The following is a 20294-nucleotide window of genomic DNA, read 5'->3' as shown; positions in this document are numbered from 1 at the left end:
TCCTATACTAGTGGTACCAACATCCTGTTCAGTTGATTCAGCTGTAAACCTGAGAGATATCTTTTATTTTTTCTTGTTCCTCATCACCCATTTGGGATTAATAACTACATAAACTATTTGTTTCCTTGATAGTTCTTTTTTGTCTTCTTCTTCCTTTCTTACCTGTACCTGATACAACTTGCCCTCTTTTGCCTAGACTACTGCAGTACTTTCTTGAGTTATTCTCCCCATCCCTAGTCTTTCCCCCCTTAAATGTATACCTTTAAAAGCCACCAGCATATCTGAAATATAAATCTGACCGTGTCAATAAGTTTTTTTAACCTCCTGTCTCCCAACCCACCCCCAGCCTTGCTGAGCCTAAACAGTGATGACAAATGTTGGGAAGATTTTATCCTTATAGGTATTTTGAGTTCAGTATTTTTAAATAACCTAAATTTGAGTATCTTGAGTTCTATACTCACACTCCTCAACTCTGCCCCCACATCCTCTTCTTTACCCCTATCATTGCAATTACCTAACTGGCCCTGAAGGAATTTGGAAGGAATGACCTCTGGGCTATAAACAGAATCCCAGCCTCTTAATGAGGCTTAAAGGCCTTTTTCTTTCTGACTCTTATTTACCTCTCCAGCCCCATCTCTCATACTTCAGTGCCGGAAAAAGAAAAAACAAAACAAAACAAAACCAGAAAAACAAAACACAGAGATTGTGCTCATTTTCACCTTAGAATATCTTTGCTCATTGACTCAGGTCTGGATTTGGCTCCTCCAGGAGAAAGAGGCTAGAATAAATACCTCTTCCTCCTACCACTTCACATGCAATATTTAACATTAAAACTTTGTTTACCTTCAGCGCCTTCATTAGACTGCAAATTCTTTGAAGATAGGGACTGTATAATATTAATATTAGAAACCCAAGGCCCCAAAACAGTGTCTTATAGACATACATGTCTTAAAAGTTTGATTAATGATTTTCGATACTGAACTGGGAAAAGCAGCTTGCAAAAGGTGTCCAAGGAATGTCCTTAAGGTTATCTAGATGGTTGCTAGAATCAAGGAGGTGGAATTTTTCAGTTTTGTCCTTGGGAGAGATAGACAAGTGGGGAATCAATGGACATACATTTATTAAATGACTCCAATGAGAAAAAGTAACACACCCACCTGAGGCTCAAAGCGAGGGACTTGTTTTTCTCTGGCTGTCTTGTCTTTCTCTGAAGACTTTTCCTTGCCTTTCCTTGTTTTAGAAGTTCCTGAAGATTTCTGCCCCTCACTAATAGTATGGGAATCTGGGCTTCCCAAGGTAACTAATTCCTCATGTTTCTCTCCATGAGCTAGAGGACATAAAAATGGAAACCAGTGAATCACAACAATAAAATCATGTCATGCAGGAAAAGGGGAGCAAGTCAGTAAAATGTTGTTAGTTGAAGAGGTTTGGATTTCTTTTCTTTTTTAAAGAAATATTTTATAAAGATCTGTGTGACTCTCTTACAAAATTGAGAGATAATTCACATACCATACACCACTGAAGTGGAGAAATCAGTAGGTTTTGACATATTTGTAAGATTAGGCAAAAATTATCACTATCTAATGTGTTTCCAATCTGAATGCTTTCAGTACATTTTCTCACCTAATTTCCTTGGCCAGGATCTCCACCACAGTACTGAATGTGTTTATCTCTGGTATCATATGAATTATTTTCTTCCCTCTGCTTCCTCAAAGGAGGATGTGAAGGGCTTTTGCATTATGTTCTAGTCATTCTTTCTACATATCCAGTGGCAGAGGAACAGATAACATTTGTTGAATCCTTACTATGTTTCTTTTTTTTTTTAATTCTCAAAGCACCCCAACAGAGCAGAAGCATAAATTTGCTTACATTCCCCCGGCTGTTGGGGTTGAGTTAGCATTCAAGGATGAGTTCAAAGGACATGTTAGCCCCTTTCAAAACTGGAGTCTGTAAGTCATCCCATTAGCAAAGTTAAATAGTAATTATCAAGAATGGCTTCGTGCCAGTTCTTAGCTACTTTCAAATTAGGGCAGATTATCCTGCATGACTGCAAAGGGACTATAAGTACCACAGTTTTACAAGGGGGCAACTTGTCTTTCTGTCAACAATCCCAGTTGCTGTGAACTGTTGTACTAGGGAAAATCTTTGGTCATGTAATCAAATGACTTGGAGGTGAATCTTGAATCAGCCACTAAATAGGTTCACTTTGGCAGATGTATTACATTCTTTTGATTTTGTTTTTTCCTCTGTATAATGGAGATGTCAATACCATGCCCATGGGGTTTACAAATAAACTATATAGGTCATTTAAAATAGGATTGTACCTGGTATCATACACACTGGGTTTTAAGATATTAACAAATGTGAGCTGAAATTGAATCTCAAACAGCCCCAATAAGTATTTCTGGGCTCTCTTTTTCTCACTATCCATAGGTCTTAGAGTTTGAATCATATATGTAGGTGTATTTGATTCCCTTCAAATTAACATATTCTAATATTCAAGTTTACATATGTGAGCACATAGTGTGGTGCCAGGGGCACATCATCTTCTTTCTTTACATTATGAATATATAAAATAAAATAATTTCCTTATTCTTTAATGACATACAGTATAGTAACCTTCTCTCCCATGCATTGTAAGTTCTCTAGAGGCCAGAATGTCATTATACACCTCATTTTGATTCCTAATCTCACCTAGTATAATTCTGAATTCATAGTATGTATTTTGTAATCAGATTGTTTAATTTCAGTATGTGAAGCTTTTTAGGGAAACTGTATGTGTTGAGAGCAGTAAGGTATCTGTAGGGTATAAGAATAAATATCCTACTAATTCAAAACCTGTGAAAAATGTGACCTCGCATTGCATATTCATATAATTAGAGGGGTTCTAGAGTAAATGACCATTGACATAAATTAATATACCCCTTGCAGAGAAGAAATGCTCAGGCAGTATCTGTTGAGAAAATGAACTTGAAAAGACCTTTAGCTTTATGACTTTAGTCGTAATAGTTTTCCTCTTATGTTACCTTACATTTATCCAGAATACAAGAGACTGAAATCTTCAGTGGATAATAAGACATAAAAGTTACAGAGACATATTTTTATGATTAAAATTCGGATTTATATATCCGGGAACTAAAAACTAAATGGGATTAGAACATTATCATAATTTCTAAACTAGAATAGTTGCTCAGGATAAGGTATACATTTACCAAGTGTGATTGTACTTGGTAAATGTAAACAGGAAAATCTTTAGACAAGGGATAGATAGATAGATAGATAGACAGACAGATAAAAGATAGATAGATGATAATCTCATCATGTTTGGTTTCTTCAAAGACCATGAATTGGAAACACCATGCATATAAGAAAATAGTGTTATAATCATGCTAATAAAATTGGGTAGGACTTGAAAACAAAGATTTTGAGAATGATAAACAAAGTACATATGTGACTTTACAAATAGACTAGAACCTGAAAGGCCCAGACCAGTAACATAAAAATGTAACATATTGGCAAAAAGACGTTAAAATAACAACACAATTAACTATGTATGTGGTAGTTGGTATCACAAAGTGTTACCTGCTCTAGATTCTCCAATTTCTATTTCCTTAAGAAAAAGTCACCTGTCTCAGCAAGCAATTTTTACTAAAAATTAGGTATTAAAATACACTAAAGGTGGCACTGTTGTCTCATGTTAACCAGAGGACAAGCTTCCTAAACATTTATAACAGAAATATTCTGATTTGAATGCAGTTATATTTTAGGACTTACTTTTTTATTGTGAGTTATAAAGATGTGAATTTTTAGAAAAAATTAAATATTTTCTTTCTCATAGAAATTAAATGTTAAATTTAAATGAGTAAATGTGATATTTCCACTGAATTCAGGATATACATAAAATTTTAAATTAGGGTACCAATCCACTAATGAAAAAAATTTGATTAATTTCTATTTGATCTAAAGTATTTATAATTGAAAAAGTAAGCTAAGTTAATAAATGAAGACATTAGGGGTGCCTAGGTGGCTCAGTATAGTTAAGCATCTGCCTTCAGCTTGGGTCGTGATCCCTGGATCCTGGGATTGAGCCCTCTGCCTCTGCCTCCCCATCCCTTCCTAGCTTATGCTCTCTTTCTTGCCCACTCTCCCTCTCTAAAATAAATAAATAAATAATCTTTTTTAAAAGATCGAAGGTATTAGTCATGATTTTTCTAAAATACATCATACCCGGATGTCTGGGTGGCTTAGCTGTTAAGCTGCTGCCTTCAGCTCAGGTCATGATCCCAGGAGTCTGGGACCCAGCCCCACATCAGGCTCCCTGCTCAGTGTGGAGTCTGCTTCTTTTTTTGCCTCTCCACCCCACTCCCCAGCTTGTGCTCTCTCACTCTCAAAAAAATTAAAAAATCTTTTAAAAAATACATCATACCCTTAAAATTGAAGTTTCTAGGTTTTAAATTGTAAATATAATTGACACATGTAAGTTGACATTGATATGTTTTCATTTAAACAAGCTGGCTGCCTAAAAATTCACATTTATAAATGTGATATGATTATTCTGAATTCAAAAGCCGCTTGACTTTCATAAGATTGACCAACATATGCTTTTATAAGAGAAAAAAAATTTCCTAGTTCATAATACAATTCAATTCTGAATTTATCTGCTGGCTGCTTTTAGCAGCAAATGTATGATATAATGCAACATGTAATTTAATTTTGGTAGCTGCTCATTCACACAAAATTGTCAAATGTTATGTCCAAAAAAGAAGATGCAATTATTCCCAGAGACTTCTTTTCTAGTTAGGTACCTAATAATGAGAATACCATTTTTGTGAGGGCTACTTGGTTCTAGAAACTTTACATACATTATCTTGAAACTTCATGACAACTTTGAAAGATAGGAGTTATTATTCTAATTTCTCAGGTGATAAATAACTGAGGTTTAGGTAGTCTAAGGAATTTTTGCTGCTATGCTGTATTTCTCCACTTAACAGTAACTTCCTTTTCTTTTCCTTCTTTTTTTATTTTTATTTTTTGTTGAGGTATGATTGACATAAAACACTATTAGTTTCAGGTAGACAACTTAATAGTTGGATATTTGTACATGTTGCAAAATGATCACCACCATAAGTCTAATAAATGTTAACTTACAAAAAACTTATATTTTATAATTTATATATTTATAATTTTGTAACATTACCCAACTCTATACTTTATACTATTTCATGAATTATACTACTGTTTATTTCAGATATTAATTTTTTAGTTTCCTCTGGAATTTTGACATTTATCCATTAATATCCCTAAATATATTAAATATGATTGTTTATCATATTGGTTTGTTTACGGAACTCCATTTGTGTTGAACAACTTAAGGTGAGAAACTTATTAGATCTTCAGGGAAAACATGGTAAGACCCTTTATGCAAACTTGTATGTTCAATAAAGAAATATTCCTAAATAAAGTTCCCTAAATAAAGACACTTATTGAGGACACAATAAAAGGCTTGAAATTGGTACTATCATGTATTATTATTTTTTCCACCCAGACACCCTTAATAGATAATTAACTCCCATTCAAAATCACAGCTGTGCCAATAACTAGCTGTGTGACCATGGGCAAGTTTCATGAACAGTGTGTGCTTCAGTGTTGTCGTGTATAAAAATGATAGTAGTTACAGCATCCACCTCATAGGTTTATCAATTGACAATTCCTATATCAATTCCACATAAAACCTTCACAAGGCTTCTGACATAAATGTTACCCACTATAACCTCTATGAGCATTAGTACTGTGTCAATGCTACTAGCATTTGTCTTTAAAGGACAAAATGGTAGAGTGGAAAGGTTCTGGGCTTTTGAGTAAGTCAGATGTAGGTAAAACTCTTTACTCTGCTTCTTCCAGCTGTGTAAATGTAGGCAAATTATTTACAGCATCTAAGCTTCATTTTCTCATGTGTAAAATCAAGATAGTAATAATTATCTCTCAGACTTTTTCATGAGAATTGAGGATAATATATGAAAAAGACACAGTACAATAAGAAGCCCATAATGGCACTAAAAACAAAATCATAATCATAATAATCGAAATTCTAGAGCTCTCCAGTGTTTTCTTTTTGCTTACAAAATACAATTATATTCTTTTCGGTTTGTTTTGCTTCATTTTGACTAAATATAGTAGGTGCTCATTTAAAACTTCTGATTTATAAATTTTTTATTTTAAATTAAATTTTGCCCTTAGATACTATTAATATAAATGAGACATAATTGTTTCAACATATTGGTATATATTCTACTTTTTTTTTTCCCTTTTGCTCTGGGACCCACTCATATATTTTTGAAGAGTAATGGCAATGTAGGGTCACCGATGTCTAATAATAGATGAACTGTTCATATTAACAATAAAGAATTTCTGTGAGCTAAGCACAGGAAAGCATTTCTGGATCTTTCTTCCCCATCCTTCCTGACCTAGGTGAAAAGGGGAATGGCCTTGAAGAGTGGGACACGCGCATAGGGCTTTCCTGGTCGCTCTGTTCTGCATATTCCTCTGACAGGAATTAGTCTCTCTCCCTCCACACCTTACACCTGGTAGGAGGTCCTGTCAGTCAGGTGTGTCCAAAATAGGCTCCCACATATCTTTTGAGACACACTCTTCTCGTCACTTCCACTTCCAGACAAAGTTCACTTCCCCTGCTTGGTGTTCTTCAGGACTTCATCATACAAACTATTCAAACCCCACTCCTCCACACACACTCGTCTTCACTTCAAAGTGTCATTTCTTCTTTTTCTAAAGATTTACGTAAGTCTACATAATTCACAAAACTTCCATATACTGGGAACAAATTTCTAATTATTGAAGAAAATACACACAGAAATTTTTAAACCTGCATTTGACTAGACTTGAGCGTATTTGAAGGTATTTTGCACCTTTTTAGACATTAGAAGTTCACCTTGGAGAGTTGGCAAGAAAACACCTCATTCACTATTCTAACAGCATTATTCATTTCCTGAATGGCTTAAATGTTTTCACAAATATCTCCTTTATCAGTGTGCATTCTTCTATCTTGCTGGAACATTATTCAGAAACAGGTGTTCCCCATGAACAGGATCCCCACCTGGATTTAGAAATATTGTTTCTGTTGTTTCCTTTTCATGATTTAAACTGGGATTATTTATTCCCTGTCATGTGGGTATGAGTTCACACCGATCATTGCTATAAACAATAGTTAACATGACTATTTTGAGCCTGTCAAAACAGGCATAACAGAATATTCAAATATAGAAATCAGAAGTATAAAGAGCTACAGACAACTTATGAAAGAGCCCACACAGGCAAAACAAAAACAAAAACAAAAACAAAAACCTAGGATTTGATTCTCACTCTCTGATCTATTAAAGTCCCTGATACCCTGAACGGTAATGTAAAATCTAGTAGTACTATACATTTTCCTTGAAAAACAAAAAAAGAAATAATATCTTTGCAGAACACACATCATACACACATGCTCACATAAAACAGTGCTGCTTCTCTATTATTTTGATTTATTTTTATAATTATGAGTATTTTATTTGCACATAAATCTTTAGCATAAAATATTTAATCCAATTCATATTAAGCAGATACTATTTACTTCTTTCTAGGAGGGGGGACACAAAATCACCCAGTAATTTGCACTATCTGTTATTTCAAGCAGATTTCTGTTGATTTATATTGGAAAAATATCTAGATTTTTTTTTTTTAGCACAGTACAAACTATGAGATTTTGATTTGGACTATAGAGAAAATGGAGATAATTAATTTAAGGGGCTTTTCAGCTTCCATATGCCATTTATTCATATCATAATGGCAGTCTTTTCTGGTAAACAAGAATTCTAAATTGAAGTCTTATCTGCTCTCTATTCCAGATATTCTCAGTGGTGCTGGGCAGTGGGGGTATTGCTTCTTGGAGGAAAGGTAGAGGCAGAAGGAAGAAATGTTTCAACAAAACTCACATTCTATGAATTTACCTAGGGGATGTGGGAAAGGATATCTGCCTTAGGGGATTTTATGTACATCACTGGTAAGCAGTAACTCAGCCCCTGGTTCAATAAATAAATTCTGAGCTCCAGGGCACTTAGCGTGGGTGAAACACACAACACATATGAATAGCAAAGAGGTGGCAACAATGTGGTTCTGGTCTCACCACTTTCTCTACATGTGTCCATGCTAGACACCGACAAAAGGTCACAACTCTTTCTCGCTGATCCCAAAACAGCCCAGAATCCTTTCAAGACCGCAGGCCGGGATGCCATTAGAAGTGAAATACTCCTGCTGTTCCTAGCATTGCACGCTCATGCATTATTCAACAAACATTTACTAACAGCTTCTACCTGGTTCTAGAGGTGCAATGATGAGGCTGAAGCAGAGTCCCTTTCCCAGCACGAGGGGGGCAGTGGGGAGGCAGACAAGTTCAAGATTCCCGTAGAATGCATGTTCTGTGGATGCACACAATACAGTGGAAAGGAAATGGGGACTCTCAGTGTCATTAGCTTTATAAATTTTCTTTGGCTTTGATGTCTTGCCCTAGAATTGGTCCCTTCTTACAAAGATTTAGTTCAGTAATAATAGCTTTCTCTTAACTTTGGTGATAAACCTCTATCAAGCCTTTAAATGAACAGGTTCATGCAGTTAGTATAAGCAAGCAAATGTGTGAACAGGGTTTTTGACAATTAGTAAATAATGTCAATAACAATAATAAGAGTAGCTTAGATGTATCCTTTCTTTCACTTACTTGACAAATATCATGGAGTGATTACTGTGTCCATTGTCTGCACAATGGATAATGCAGGATTGAACAGGTAATAATCCATGGAACTTCCTGACCTCAAAGACATTGTGTTCTCAAATACTGTTCACCCTTGAACAATATGGATTTTGTTTTTGGGTTTTTTTTTTTAAGATTTTATTTATTTATTTGTCAGAGAAAGAGATCACACAAGCAGGGGGAGCACAGCCAGAGGGAAAAGCAGGCTCCCTAATGAGAAGGAGCCGGATGACCTGAGTTGAAGGCAGACCCTTAACCAACTGAGACACCAAGGCGATCCGAACAATATGGGTTTGAACTACGTGGGTCCACTTGTGAATATCTTTTTCTAATGCATCAAACTCCCTGCTCAGGAATTTTGAGAGTAGCTTATATTTGAAAAAATAAACCTGAATCCTTTTTCACTTGGAGATTCTCCTTCTCTTAAATATTTTAAGAACTAACCTTTAGGGTTATACTATCTCAACTTAGACAAATATGATTTTATAACAGAAAAGTCTTCTGTATACTTCTTAGATAATCATCAAGTAATTTTTGCTAACTGGACTAAACACATTTAAACTAGGCCTAAATAATCATATATTTTTAGTTCTTACTAACCAGGCAGTAAAGATTTTGAGACATAATCAATTAATAAACCAGAAAATGCCACTGGATATGAAATGCAAATTGTAAACAATAATGTTTTAATAATTACATGATTAATTTACTATTAAATATTTATATAAAATACAAGGTATATGACTAACATTTAGGAGGGGATACCTTTGCTATCACTTTTTTCCAATTCTTTCAATGCTTGAACAAATGTCTGCTGACTTTCAGTGAGAGGCCAACTGTTGTACAATACCAAACACTGTATAATGTACTTGTTAACCTGTGAAATAAAACGTGATGTTTAAACACAAACAATAAGAGTAAATATAGCATATGCCTAATAAGCACGTAATAAGTGCATAATTTTCTATATCACACAATCATAATTTGGTCAAATACTATCCGATGTTCTCCAAAATTTTGTAGTATCACAGTCTATAAAATTTATCCTCACATCCCCACCCACACCTGCAATTGTATAGTCTAGTGTTTATAATTTTTGCATCCATGTTTAAAAATGAAACTCATTCATTTTATTTTTGTTCCTTGTCAGTTTGGGAATCAGGATTATGGTAATCTCTTTAAAAGGATTGAAAAATTTGTGTTGTTTTTCTGTTTTCTAGAACAACTTAAAACTCCTTGAAAGTCTGTTAGATCTATTCTGTGAAGCAAGCTGGGCCTATGACTTTTGGAAAGGTAAAACTCTGATTATCATTTCAATGTTATTATTCTTTACTATTATTATTATTATTTTATATTTTCTATCTTCTCCTAAAGTAATTTGCCAGTCCTCTCCCACCCCAGGCATTTGTTATGTCTTTTTTCCCTTAAGTCCTAAATTAACTAGCATAGAGTTGTGCTTAATAGTTAATTTTTTTTAATCTGTTGATTGCATTTATACCTCCATTCTATTTTTGTTGTTCTGTATTTGATTTATTTACATTTTCTTTCTTTCTTTTTTTTTTTTTTTCTTGCTTAGCTGGTCTTACAAGAAGCCTGCCCACTTAATCATCTTAAAAAAGCTTAGAGTTAGGGCGCCTGGGTGGCTCAGTGGGTTAAGTCTCTGCCTTTGGCTCAGGTCATGATCTCAGGGCCCTGGGACTGAGCCCTGCATCGGGCTTTCTGCTCAGCAAGGAGCCTGCTTCCGCCTCTCTCTCTGCCTACTTGTGATCTCTCTCTGTGTGTCAAATAAATAAAATCTCTTAAAAAAATTCTTTAAAAAAAAAAAGCTTAGAGCTAATGCATCTTGCTAAATTTTGTTCTTTGTTTTACTAATTTCTACCTCACTTTTATTAAAACATTTTCTTCTTTTTTCTTTGAGTTATTCTTTTGCTCTTTTTCTAAATTTTTGTTTTGACAGTTTAGTTCATTTGTTTTTAACCATTCATACTTTCTGATGGATTAATTTGAAAGTCAACATTCCACTGAATGCTATTTTAGATGTCATTATAAATTTTGATTTGTATTTTTTAGTTGTTACTGAGTTCTTAATATTCATTTCTTTTTTTGCTCTTCTTTGTAACTGAAGAACTATTTAGCATATTCTCTTTTGCCTCTACATTTATGGGATTTTAAGTTGTTATTTACTAATTTCTGTATTATTGCACTATATTCAGATAACATCTATAAAATATAGTTTGTTTTTATTGAGGCTTCACATGTGTACTATGAAAAAGTATATTCTCAATTTAGTAGGTAAGTGTTCTATATAAATATCTAAACAATAAATACTTAAATTTTTCAAATCCTAGTAATCATATGTATTTTTTCAGCTCAATCTATTGGTTTCTGAGAGTTGTTTATTAAAGTCTGCAACTATTAACTAACTTTATTTTTCTCTGTAATTCTAAACAACTTTTACTTTTTATTCATTGAGTCTGGACAGTTAGGTTATGCTGTATTAGTTATGATCATATTTGCTTGTTATATTCTTCCTTTTATTTTTACACAATATCCTTCATGAATTCTATGCCCTGAGATGTTAATATATCATCACAGTTCTCTCGGTCCAACTTTGAATTATCAGTGCCATTTTGTTTAAAAATGTGTCACTTTTAGGCTACTTATAGTTGAATCTTACTTTTTAATCTAACTTTAATTTTTTATTCTTTTAATTGATTAATATTTCATTTGTGTTTATTGTCATTAGTCATATTAGGATTTACTTCTAGCCTCTTATTTTTATTTCTTTTTATTTATTTATTTGTTTTGTTTCTGATGGATACATCATTTTTTTCTGAAATTACATGAATTGCCCTTTATTTTACATATACACATATATGTTTTTAACTTAAGATATATAAAAATTAGTTTTTATTAATATGTGACCTTTTTTCATAATTAGAGAGCCTCATAACTCATGTAACATTAGATATTTATTTACATCTGCATTATAGAGTTAGTATACACACTAAACTTGCTATTTATTTTAATATCTTGGCACAGAGAAACCATTAAATAATGTTCAATCCCTTGATTCTGTTATACACTGGAGGCAATGAAGATAGAAAATATCATATACGTATTGATAATGGTTAGGAAAGGAACCATCATTATATTTGTTAGATTTTTAGGAGTAATACCATATTATTCCTAAATGGTAAGAGAATCACCAAAGGATTCTCTTAAACATAACTATACCTGCTGTGCAGTGCTAGCATTTTCTTCTATGGTGGGCATACTGACAACTTCCTCCTCCAGAATGGGCTGCCCAGGGTCTACGATTGCACTTGCAGGTCTGCCCTTATAGGATTTCTGACTTCCCTGGGTAGATTTCTTTTTGCTGTACCATTCTTGCTCCTTCTTGGATGCAGAGTGCGTTAAAAGAACTTGTTTGCTAGCTGAAAAGGAGAGATTTATTACACTTAAGTTAAAATCTGTGAAATGCATAGTTATGACTGACTGTGTTCTTTAGGTATATCCTTTTATAAGACACTCAAAGGAATAGGTCAATTTGTTTTCTTTTAATGAAATAAAAAGCAATATCACTGGCTCTTGGGAGATATTCCAGTCTTAAAGAAACTTATATAATAGCCTGTGACTTGCATAGAGCAATGCATATTCTGAGTAACCACTGATTGCTAAAAGAACGTACAATTCCACAATTTTTCATTCATTTTGTATCACTTGAATGACACTAAACTAATAACATATATTCTGACTTCTTCAGTGTGTGTGTGTGTTATTACACTTATGTAAGACTCCCATTTTATTTTTTCTCTATTCATTTTTTTGTAATTAAAAGATAATAGAACTACCATTTGGAGGGATAAAAATAGAAATGTGTCCAGTGTAATTAATTGATCAAACATACACTGAGAGAACATAAGTAAATCACAGAGAAAGTCCAGTTCTAGCCACAACAAAATAATGGGCATTGGATTTACTCAAAGCCATGAAAAAATAAAAATTGCAGATTTCTGCCTGTGAGCGCCTTCTTGACTGTGGCACAGAGAAGCAGAGTCCAAGCAGTCAACGGCAGTATTGTCAGGTTCAGGAAGCAAGATTATAGTTTGAGGCTCCTGAGACAACTAAAATTTGTGAGGCAAGGTACAGCGGGGGCGGAGTATGGCACCCAGAAATACACATAGCATGTCCACTTGGGTCTTTAACTGAATTCTAAACTTGATTTGTACAAATATCTAATGGTGCCTGGCAGACAACTCCCAGGAGATTGTGAGCTTAATGGAGATTCTGAAGTTTGTACAGTGTTGAAAGACATTAAAGTTCTGCCAAAGTATGAAAATTTAATGAAAACACAGGGCATCAAGTGAGACTCAACAAAAGCTATTCTTTAAGCTAGTACAATGCTAACCCTAGAGTAATGGAAGCTCTAGACCCAATTTAAGAAAGCTTAGAACAAAGTCTTGAGAGGATTAAACTAAGCTGTCAATAAACCACTTACTAGAGCAAAATTAAAAACTCTTTCAATGAAGAGAGCATAATCTTGACTCTTAGCAATGTAGCTTGTACTATGTGCAGCACACAATCAGTTTGATATGTGAAGAGGCCAAAAATATGAACATAATTTGAGAAAAAGGTCAATAGAAATAATGACATAGATGTTGGAGTTAGCAATAAAACAAAATGAAAAACTTTAACAAATGAAAACTTTAAAATAGCTATGAAAAATGTGTTTAAGGGTTTAAATGTTCCCATAAAATGACACAGGGTAGCAGATTGGATAAAACGACAGGACCCATCCATATGCTGTCTACAAGAGACCCATTTGGAACCTAAAGATATATCCAGACTGAAAGTGAAGGGATGAAGAAGCATCTTTCATAGTTCAAATTAGATTTTGAACTAAAGACTGTAGTCAGAGATATAGAAGGACATTACATCATTCTTAAAGGGTCTATCTACCAAGAACATCTAACAATTGTAAATATTCATGCCCCCAATAGGGGAGAAGCCAACTACATAAGCCAACTGTTAATCAAGACAAAGAGTCATATTGGGGCACCTGGGTGGCTCAGTGGGTTAAAGCCTCTGCCTTCAGCTCAGGTCATAATCCCAGGGTCCTTGGATCGAGCCCCACATCAGGCTTTCTGCTCAGCAGGGAGCCTGCTTCCGCCCCCCCTCTGCTTCCCTCTCTGCCTGCTTGTGATCTCTGTCAAATAAATAAATAAAATCTTTAAAAAAAAGAAGTAAAAAGAGTCATATTGATATGAATACATTAATAGTAGGGAATCTTAACATGCCACTCTCAGTAATAGATCATCCAAGCAGAAAATCAATGAAGAAACAAGAGCATTTAATGGTGCATTGGACCAGATGGACTTCATAGATATATACAGAACATTCCACCCTAAAACAACAGAATACTCATTCTTTTCTAGCACACATGGAACTTTCTCCAGAAGAGACCACATACTTGGTCACAAATCAGGGCTCAACAGATACCAAAAGATTAAGATTATGCCCTGCATATTCTCAGACCACAATGCTTTGAAACTGGAACTCAACCACAAGAAAAAGTTTGGAAGGAATTCAAATACTTGGAAGCTAAAGACCACCCAGCTAAAGAATGTTTGGATTAACTGGAAAATCAAAGAAAAACTTAAACAATTCATGGAAACCAATGAGAATGAAGACACTTCGGTCCAAAACCTATGGGATACAGCACAGTTGGTCCTAAGGAGGAAATACATAGTCACCCAAGCCTCCCTCAAAAAAATTGAAAAATCCAGAATATACCAGCTCTCTTTACACCTTAAAGAACTAGAGAATCAACAACAAATTAAGCCAACCCCACACACAAGAAGGAAAATAAGATTAGACTCGAGATCAATGAGATAGAAACTAGGGATACAATCGAACACATCAATAAAACTAGAAGCTGGTTTTTTGAAAGAATCAATAAGATTGATAAACCATTGGCCAAACTAATCCAAAAGAAAGGAGAAATGACCCAAATTAATAAAATTATGAATGAAAAGGGAGAGATTACGACTAACACCAAGGAAACAGAAACAATCATCAGAAATTATTATCAACAGTTATATGTCAATAAGTTAAGCAACCTAGACGAAACGGATGCATTCATGGAAACCTATAAACTTCCAAAACTGAATCAGGAAGAAACTGACAATCTGAATAGACCAATATCTAGTAATGAGATTGAAGCAGTGATCAAAAACCTCCCAAAGAACCAGAGCCCAGGACCTGATGGTTCCCTGGAGAATTCTACCAAACTTTCAAAGAAGAACTAATACCTATTCTCCTGAAGTGGTTGCAAAAAATAGAAACTGAAGGAAGACTTCCAGATTCTTTTTATGAATCAAAGACCCCACCAGAAAAGAGAGTTTCAGACCAATATTCCTGATGAATATAGATGCCAAGATTTTCAACAAGATCCTAGCTAATAGGATCCAACAGTGCATTAAAAAGATTATCCACCGGGGCACCTGGGTGGCTCAGTGGGTTAAAGCCTCTGCCTTCGGCTCAGGTCATGATCCCAGGGTCCTGGGATTGAGCCCCGCATCAGACTCTCTGCTCAGCGGGGAGACTGCTTCCTCCTCTCTCTCTGCCCGCCTCTCTGCCTACTTCTGATTTCTGTCTGTCAAATTAAAAAAAAAAAAAAAAAAAAAGATTATCCACTATGACCAGGTGGGATTTATCCATGGGATGCAAGAGTGGTTCAACATTCACAAATCAATCAATGTGATAGAACAATTCAATAAGAGAAGACAGAAGAAACACATGGTCCTCTCAATTGATGCAGAAAAAGCATTTGATAAGAATCAGCATCCGTTCCTGGTTAAAACCCTTCAAGGTATAGGGATAGAGAGAACAACATTCCTCAACTTCATAAAATCTATCTATGAAAAACCCATAGTAAATATCATCCTCAATGGGGAAAAGCTGACAGGCTTCTCTTTGAGATCAGAAACATGACAGGAATGTCCACTCTCACCAGTTGTTCAACATAGTACTAGAAGTCCTAGCAACAGCAATCAGACAACAAAAAGAAATAAAAGGTATTCAAATTGGCAAAGGAGTCGTCAAACTCTCCCTCTTTGCAGATGACATGATACTTTATATGGAAAACCTCCATATAAAAGACTCCACCCCAAAACTACTAGAACTCATACAGCAATTCAGTAATGTGACAGGATACAAAATCAATAAGTTGCTTTCTTATACACTAACAATGAAAATATAGAAAGGGAAATTAGAGAATTGATTCCATTTACTATAGCACCAAGAATCATGAGATACCTGGGAATAAACCAAACCAAAGAGGTAAAGGATCTGTATTCGGGGAACTACATAACACTTATGAAAGAAACTGAAGAAGACACAAAAAGATAGAAGAGCATTCCATGCTCATGGATCAGAATAAACATTGCTAAAATGTCTATACTGTCTAGAGCAATCTATACTTTCAATGCCACCCTGATCAAAATTCCACCAGTCCTTTTCAAAGAGCTAGAACAAACAATCCTAAAATTATATGAAACCAGAATAGACCCTGAATTGCTAAGGAAATGTTGAAAAAGAAAACCAAAACTGGGGGCATCATACTGCCTGATTTCAAGCTTTACTACAAAGCTGTGATCACCAAGACAGCATGGTACTGGCATGAAAACAGACACATAGACCACTGGAACAGAGTAGAGAGCCCAGATATGGACCCACAATGTTATGGTCAAATAATCTTTGACAAAGCAGGGAAAAATATACAGTGGGAAAAAGTCTCTTCAATAAATGGTGTTGGGAAAATTGGACAGCTATGTATAAAAGAATGAAACTCAACCATTCTCCTACATCATACACAAAGATAAACTCGAAATGGATAAAAGACCTCAACGTGAGGCAGGAATCTATCAAAATCCTAGAGGAGAACATAGGCAGTAACCTCTTCGACATCAGCCACAGCAACTTCTTTCAAGACATGTCCTCAAAGGCAAAGGAAACAAAAGTGAAAATGAACTTTTGGGACTTCATCAAGATCAAAATCTTCTGCACAACAAAGGAAATAGTCAACAAAACAAAGAGGCAACCAGGAATGGGAGAAGATATTCGCTAATGACACTACAGACAAAGGGCTGATATCCAAGATCTATAAAGAACTCCTCAAACTCAACACTCAACAAAACAGATAATCACGTCAAAAAATGGGCAGAAGACGTGAACAGACACTTCTCCAAAGAAGACATACAAATGGCTAACAGACACATGAAAAAAAATGTTCATCATCATTAGCCATCAGGGAAATTCAAATCAAAACTACATTGAGATACCACCTTACCCGGTTAGAATGTCCAAAATTAACAAGACAGTAAACAAGTGTTGGAGAGGATGTGGAGAATGGAGAACCCTCTTCCCCACTGTTGGTGGGAATCAAGTTGGTGCAGCCACTTTGGGAAACAGAGTGGAGACTCCTTAAGAAATTAAAAATAGAGCTACCCTATGACCCTGCATTTGCACTACTGGGTATTTGCCACAAAGATACAGATGTAGTGAAAAGAAGGGCCATCTGCACCCCCAATGTTCATAGCAGCAATGGCCACAGTCACCAAACTGTGGAAAGAGCCAAGATGTCCTTCAACAGATGAATGAATAAAGAGGATGTGGTCCATTTATACAATGGAGTATTATGCCTCCATCAGAAAGGATGAATACCCAACCTTTGTATCAACATGAATGGGACTGGAGGAGATTATGCTGAGTGAAATAAGTCAAGCAGAGAGAGTCAATTATCATATGGTTTCACTTACTTGTGGAGCATAAGGGATAACAAGGAGGACATTGTGAGAAGAGAGAAGGGAGTTGGGGGAAATTGAAGGGGGAGAAAAACCATGAGAGACTGTGGACTCTGAGAAACAAACTGAGGGTTTTGGAGGGGAGAGGGTTGGGGGATTGGGTGAGCTAGTGGTGGCTATTATGGAGGGCATATATTACATGGAGCACTGGGTGAGGTGCATAAACAATGAATTTTGGAACACACACACACACACACAAATTAAATTAAATTAAATTTTAAAAAATTGTCATTACTATTATGGCCAAAAAAAGAAAAAAAAAGAAATGTGTTTAAGGGTTTAAGAGAAAAGATCAACATATTGAAAGAATTAATGGTGAATATCAACAGAAAAATGGAACAGAGAATCAAAAAATTCAATGTTGGACTATATCTGGTATCTGGAATGACACATTCCTGAATGCACTTTATTTTTTTAAGAATTAATTAATTAGTTAATTAATTTGCTTAACAGAGAGTTCAAGAGCACAAGCAGGCAGAGCAGCAGGGAGAGGAAGAAGGAGAAGCAGGGTCTCTGCTAAACAGGGAGCCAGATGTAGGCCTTGATTCCAGCATCCTAGGATCATGACTTGAGCCAAAGGCAGACACTTAACCAACTGAGCTACCCAAGAGCCCCATTCCTGGATTGACTTTAAAAGCACATAGTTAAATCAGAAGAAAAGATTAGTAAACTTGAAGATAAGCAATCAAAACGATCTAAATAGAAGCATAGAGTGAAAAAAAATGAATAGAGGCAAACTGCCTTTAGTATTATATTGTAGTGGGTGGAATGTGATTCGCCCAGAAAGATAGGTCTATCCAGAATGTGACCTTATTTGACAGAAGGGTATATGCAGCTATGATTAAGGTAAGGGTCCCAAGGTGAGATCAACTTGGATTAGCATGGACCCTAAGTATAATGATGGGTGTCCTTAAAAGAGAATGAAAATGACATGACAAAAAGCCACACAGAAAGAAGAGGGCAATGTGAAGAGAGAAGCAGAGATTGCCAAAGGTGTGCCATAACAAGCCAAGAAATGTGAAGAGCCACCAAAAAATGGAAGAGGTAAAGGAGGATTCTCTTGTAGAAAATTTGATGGGACAAGAGAATCCTCCTGGCCTTGACAACGCCTTAATTTTGAGCCTGTGACTTCCAGAACTATAAGAGTATTAATTTTTGTTGGTTTAAGCCACCCAGTTTGGGGAAATTTGTTACAGGAGCCTTAGGAAACTAATACAGATATCAAGTGATCTAAAGTACACGTATTCCTAGTCCTACATGGCACTAATATAAAAACAAAATATTTAGGTATGAACTTAAGAAAATATGTGTAAAATCAATACATTGAAAGTATAGAACACTGTTGGGAGAAATTAAAGACCAATAGATTGAGAGATATACTGTGTTCATGGGACCAGCAAACTCAGTTTGTTCAGATGCCAATTCTCCCCAAGTTCAACACAATCCCAATCAAAATCTAAAGCTACAATTTTCACAAAAAGTGGTGTTGGACTAAGAGGAATATTGATTGATTGAATATCAGTTGATCAAAATAGAGTTCCAAAACAGACCCATGCACACATAGTCAATTGATTTTTGACAAAAGTGTCAAGGGAATTCAATGTGCAAAATAATGGCTTTCCAACATATAGTGTCAGAACAACTGGATATCCATATGGGAATAAATAAAACCAGATCCTCTACCTTACATTATATACAAACATTCAAGATGGGTCATAAAATTAAACACAAATGTTGAGATTATTAAATGTTTGGTATAAAATATGACATGTAATATTTATGACCTTGGATTAAAGAAAGATTTCTGAGATAATACACAAACTGCACTAGTAATTTTTTTCTAAATGATGACTGACTTCATCAAAATTAAAAGCTCTTAAGAAGTTATTGCTGGGAACCTGGGTGGCCCAGTCAGTTAAAGGTCTGCTTTCTGCTCAGGTCATGAGTCCCAAGTCTTGCATCAGGCTCCCTATTCAGCAGAAAGCCTGCTTCTCTCTCTCACTTTGCCCCACTCCCTCTCAATCTCTCTCTCTCTCATTTGCTCTCACTCTATCTCAATTAAACAAATAAAATCTTTTTTTTAAAAAGCTATTGCTAAGGAAATGAAAAGACAAGAGATCATCTTTGCAAAGCAAATATTTGATGAAGATGTGTATCCAGAATATATAAAAAAAGACAACCCATTAAAAATATGGCCATAAACCATGAATAGATACTTCAGTCAATGAGTTATACATATGGCCAATAAGCACACATATGCCCAATAAGCTCAACATCATTAGTCAGAAAATTTAAACCACAAAGAAATAGCACTACATACCCACCAGAATGACTAAAATAAAAAACATTGGCAATAAATGTTAGCAAAAATATGGAGAAACCAGAACTCATACATTTTGCTGATGGGAGTATAAAATTATGGAGTCCCTTTGACAAATTTTTTGGCTAAGTCAAAAAAGATAAAATATACATATGTCAAGCCATGGCATGTTAATCCAATTCCTGAATATTGATTCAAGAAAAATGAAAATATTGTTAAAAAGACATATGCAAGTATGTCTCTAACAGCTTTATCATACCCTAAAACTGGAATAAACTCATATGCCCAATAAAAGAATAAATAAAGT

At 35.1% G+C, this 20294-nt stretch overlaps 1 protein-coding gene across 1 annotated transcript in view; it reads right to left on the bottom strand.

The window, feature by feature from the left end:
• Positions 1-20294, bottom strand: part of ADGB (androglobin) — a 169507-nt gene that overhangs the window by 27188 nt on the left and 122025 nt on the right. Inside the window, exons 29-31 of the mRNA XM_047735160.1 lie at positions 12038-12237; positions 9566-9677; positions 1158-1327 (exon numbers count right to left, since the gene is read on the bottom strand). Coding sequence (XP_047591116.1) covers positions 1158-1327; positions 9566-9677; positions 12038-12237 — 482 coding nt within the window. The remainder of the gene's footprint in view (positions 1-1157; positions 1328-9565; positions 9678-12037; positions 12238-20294) is intronic.

This window comes from Lutra lutra, chromosome 6, assembly GCF_902655055.1.
Source record: "Lutra lutra chromosome 6, mLutLut1.2, whole genome shotgun sequence".
Taxonomy (NCBI): domain Eukaryota; kingdom Metazoa; phylum Chordata; class Mammalia; order Carnivora; family Mustelidae; genus Lutra; species Lutra lutra.
The sequence above is the reverse complement of the archived record's forward strand: the minus strand, read 5'-3'. Positions and strand labels throughout refer to the sequence as shown.